The sequence below is a fragment of the Asterias amurensis genome, chromosome 4 (assembly GCF_032118995.1).
Source record: "Asterias amurensis chromosome 4, ASM3211899v1".
Taxonomy (NCBI): Eukaryota; Metazoa; Echinodermata; class Asteroidea; order Forcipulatida; family Asteriidae; genus Asterias; species Asterias amurensis.
In genome coordinates, this window is record NC_092651.1 from 3,023,878 (window position 1) to 3,028,156 (window position 4,279).

The 4,279-nt window shown below is 36.8% G+C and overlaps 1 protein-coding gene across 2 annotated transcripts in view; it reads left to right on the top strand.

Annotated features, from left to right (window-relative positions):
- Positions 1 to 2,066, top strand: part of LOC139936065 (UDP-N-acetylglucosamine--peptide N-acetylglucosaminyltransferase 110 kDa subunit-like) — a 29,175-nt gene extending 27,109 nt beyond the window's left edge. For both annotated transcript variants that reach the window (XM_071930785.1, XM_071930786.1), the window contains one exon: positions 319 to 2,066. In XM_071930785.1, coding sequence (XP_071786886.1) covers positions 319 to 523 — 205 coding nt within the window. In that variant the 3' untranslated portion in view covers positions 524 to 2,066. The remainder of the gene's footprint in view (positions 1 to 318) is intronic.
- Positions 2,067 to 4,279: the final 2,213 nt, after the last annotated feature.

The window sequence follows — 4,279 nt, forward strand, 5'->3', positions numbered from 1 at the left end:
TTATCTTTCATTAATATCTCACAACTTCAACGACTGCTAAAATTTTCACAAGTTTGTCATTTTATGCATATGTTGAGATACACCAACTATGAAGACTAGTCTTTGACACTAACCAATAGTGTCCAGTGTCTTTAAGTACTAGGTGTTTGTTTTTTTCAATTGTGTATCAATTTCTAAAAGATAAGCACATACATTTACAAAAATTGTAATTGTTTGTTTTTTTACAAATAAAATATTGTCAATTTCTTAAAGATGTACTCATACATTTTTTTTAAAGAAATACAAATTAACTCATTATGTTTTTTGTTTTCTTTACAGCCGTGAGCAAATGAAGTTCAAAGTGTGGAAGGGTCGTACCGAGAGTCCACTCTTCAATGTCAAGACATACACCATGGGCCTCGAAGGACTCTTCTATAAGATGTGGGAGAAGTACGAGAACGGAGATAAGCCAGATCACATCAAACAAGTCGACATACCAGCAGTAGAGAATGGCTCATCACTCAGTGTAGAAAAGTGCAAGTAAATACTATACAAAGATTGGGAGTTGTATTAAGAAGTGGTTAGGAGAAGATTTTCTATTTCTGTTCGACAGTTTGAGCCTTATCAGGGCCCAATGTCATAGAGCTGCTTTAAGCAAAAAAATATTGCTTAAAATTTGTTGGCTCAACATAACTTAAAGCATGACGCCAAAACTAAGCATGATGACAGTTACATTTTGTACATTTAAAATGATAGTTTAGCTAGTAAACTGGTTCTGGTAAGCATAATTTTCTTGTGCTTTGCAACTTTTGATGCTTAAGCATTCTAATGCGATGAAGTGAGGTGTAGTCTATTCTACACCAATTCGGGATTTGGTCGCAACCCTCCACTCTCCCTGTCCAGCATTAGGGTCCTTATCTCCCCTCAATCTTAGGAGACCTTTTTGAAGTGATCTTTTACTTGTTGGGGGAGATTTTGAATGTTTTTGACGGCCTAAAATCTTCATTAAAAATACAGAAAGCATTGTAAGACGGTTTGTATATACAGATATTATGCAGTACACGCACAGGTTTATCCAGGAAAGTTAGCTTGGAATATATAGACCATGGCCCAATTTTATAGAGCCACTACGGTATGCAAATTTTCGTGCTTACTGTAGCAGTTAAATTTGCTGAGGTGTTATTGTATTTCACAGGTTAGCAGGAAAGTTAGGCGGCCATCTAGCACGTTCACAATGGATTTGTAATCTTACGTCAGTCATTGTGATAATATAGTACCGGAAGGTTAGCACGCCTTTTCGTGTGCTTAAGGAGGGAAAAAAAGGCCTCGGTGCCCTTGCCCTTTTAAAAAATCAAAAGCATACAGGCTTGAACACTTGCCATAATACACGCTCTGGGTATTGGAGGTGCCCAGAAGCCCAGATTAGCGTACCATTCTTGCGTGCTGTCTATGGAACATCTCCTGAACATTTAAATGTACAAAGCGTTAAGGATTTTCATTGCAGTGTAGATAGCTGTGTTTAGTAGGAACTAGTCTAATGCTTTGCCTGATAAACCAAGATGCTATTTTTCTGTTGAAGCTTCATTAGTTAATCGAGAAGAATGTTCCGAATTATCTTGTAATTTTTCTGTTGTAACTTTTTATTTAACCGATCTCGTAAACCATTGATGTGGATATGTCATTTAATGGTGATATTCCCTCTAATGGTTATATTACATATTTTTTGTTTGTGTTTTTTTTTGGTAACAGTCTGTTTGCATTATAATGATCTGAAATGTACATATGTCATATAACAGTAAAGATTTACAAAGGATACCCCATTATTTCCTGAGGATATCGATATATTGGTTTATTTTAAGGATTATTTAGTGTAATACCGAGCATGGAGGGTGAATTATTATTTTTTTTATTCTCAAGTTTTGTTGGTGAATGTAAGGCTGTATAATACAAAACAAAATGTAATGTTGTGATCCATACTAAATACATGTATATTGAAAATTTCACCGCTTAAGTTGTCAGTGTGTAAGAATCACACAGTTAAAAGTTTTCTGCAATCAAAACTTGATAAAGGTCTTTATTTCCCCCCCCCCCCAAAAAAAAAACAGTTTTTCAGGTTCCAAACTTTTACCGTCAAATTCTTGCATGCGCGTTTGCGAAAGTTTTTATATTAAAGGGTTATGGTATGAAGAACAATTTTGTGTTTAATGCATTTGGATTTTAATAAGTTTCCACATCACAGTACATTGATGACACGTATTGTATAAATAAGAAATTCATGAATTCATAATCACAGAAATTCTAACGATCATTTTAAAATTTGTTTCGGCATTTGGGACTCTGATTCTGTCGAATGCTTGTCTGGCAAATACAACGTAATAAAATCAGTACTTGCGTATTGCACCATTTTTAATTTAAGCACAGTGCTGTATTTTAATTTGGTATCTTTAGCCCGCCTTATACAATAATCTTCCTGATTCAAATAAAACAAGATAAATGAATACAGGTGTATGTATGTCACTTATTAATTTTGTCTGTGTATGCTTGTAAAAAAAAACACATTTGTTTTGGGCTTTTGTGTTAGTTCATCTTGAAGGAAAATTATACTTTGTTTTTGGAACCATTCAATTGTTTTTATCCTTTATAATGTGGAAGTATAGACGATGTTACCTATGTTTCAAATCGCCCTCTGTTGACAAAACACTGTATACGTCGTGTTTCGCCGGGCAAAAAGACACGTAGTCATGGTAAGATTGCGTACACTTTCTAGCTGGCTGCCAAAACACAAAGGTTTTCGAGCGACGTCCGAGGTCACATCGCCTATACGATGAATTAACACGTGCAAATTTATTTTCAAAAGGTGGTTGTGTTTAAGAGATATCACCGAAAATCTAGAGCGAATGCATGTATGTCCACGCAGGAAGAGTAATCCCTAATTGGAATACACAATATGAGAAGCATAACCGACAGTAACGCTTCTCAGATTCAAATCTAAGGGCAAACAAAATGGTATCTTTGTACATGATCGCATTACTTCCAAGTAAAAGGTTTCTCAAAATGCTTTATTTTATTATTCTGTATTGGTACATGTACTTCATACTTTTGAAATCTGCTGTAGGCTTCTAATCGATTTCCCATTGCCATTCATTTTAAGACTGATCCAAATGTATGTCTTCTTTATACAGCGCGCATATTTGTCACTCGGTGCACTCAAGGCGTTAACATAGTGTTTTTTCCTGCAAGGTGTGTGGGAGCTAGGGTTATGATACCTACTTCTTTACCATAGCACCATGTAATGGTTTACAATGTGCTGTGGCGCAATATGCTGCCAATCAAACCATGAACACCTGGGCGAACCCCCTTCTCTTTTCTTCGATAGTGCACTGGGTTCTTTAACGTGTGCTGCGCACCACACAGGGCCAATGGCTTTATGTCCCATCAGAAAGACGAAGCAATGGTTAAGCGTCATGTTTAAGCCCAAGTGTCACGACTGGGACTTGAACCCACACTCTGCTGACCAGAAAGACCATAGGTTAAATTCGGTCGCAAGTTTAAAAGCAGTAGCTGTATTTATTTTCAAAATGAGTATGGGAAAAACAAGAATAAAATGCAAACCTAAAGTGTAAAAATTGAATCAGAAGGAACCATGTAGTTACTCGCATACAGATTTCATACAGATAGAGATACAGCAGTCAATTGTGTTCTGTAATCAACGGCTCAACTGAGGTCGTTGGGCTGAATTGAATTGTATTGTTGACTTGATCGCACAGCAAGAGGCCAAGTTAAGAAGAAAAAAATATTTACAAATAATATATTTGAATATCCACCAGAATGAATTGTGCATTGATTGGTCTCCGGGATAGGAAATCTGCAAAACTGTTTTTAAAGGGCATAGAAGTCTATTAAAGCCTATACCGTAAATGTACGTTCATAATAGTGGCTTCTTATATAGCGTGGATATCAGCCACTCGGTAGCGCTCCTGGCGCTTTAACACAGTATTTCCTGCAAGTGTATGTGGCTTTTCATTTGAATTATGAGACCTAATCCTTAGCACCATGTAATGGTTTACAAGGTGCTGTCGGCCGGGCAATATGCAGAAATGTAAAATGTTACTGTCTTAAACCAAGGTGCAAATATGCCAAAGTGAGCACCCCTTTAAATATAAAGGTAGTTCCGCTACGCCCCGCCCCTCACCTTTTTCCTTTTTACTCCAATACTGCGCATGATCAGTGACGCGTGAGCGGTCTATTTTTTTTCAGGGAACCCCTGTGCGCATGCGTGTAGCATTAGAGAAGTTTGACA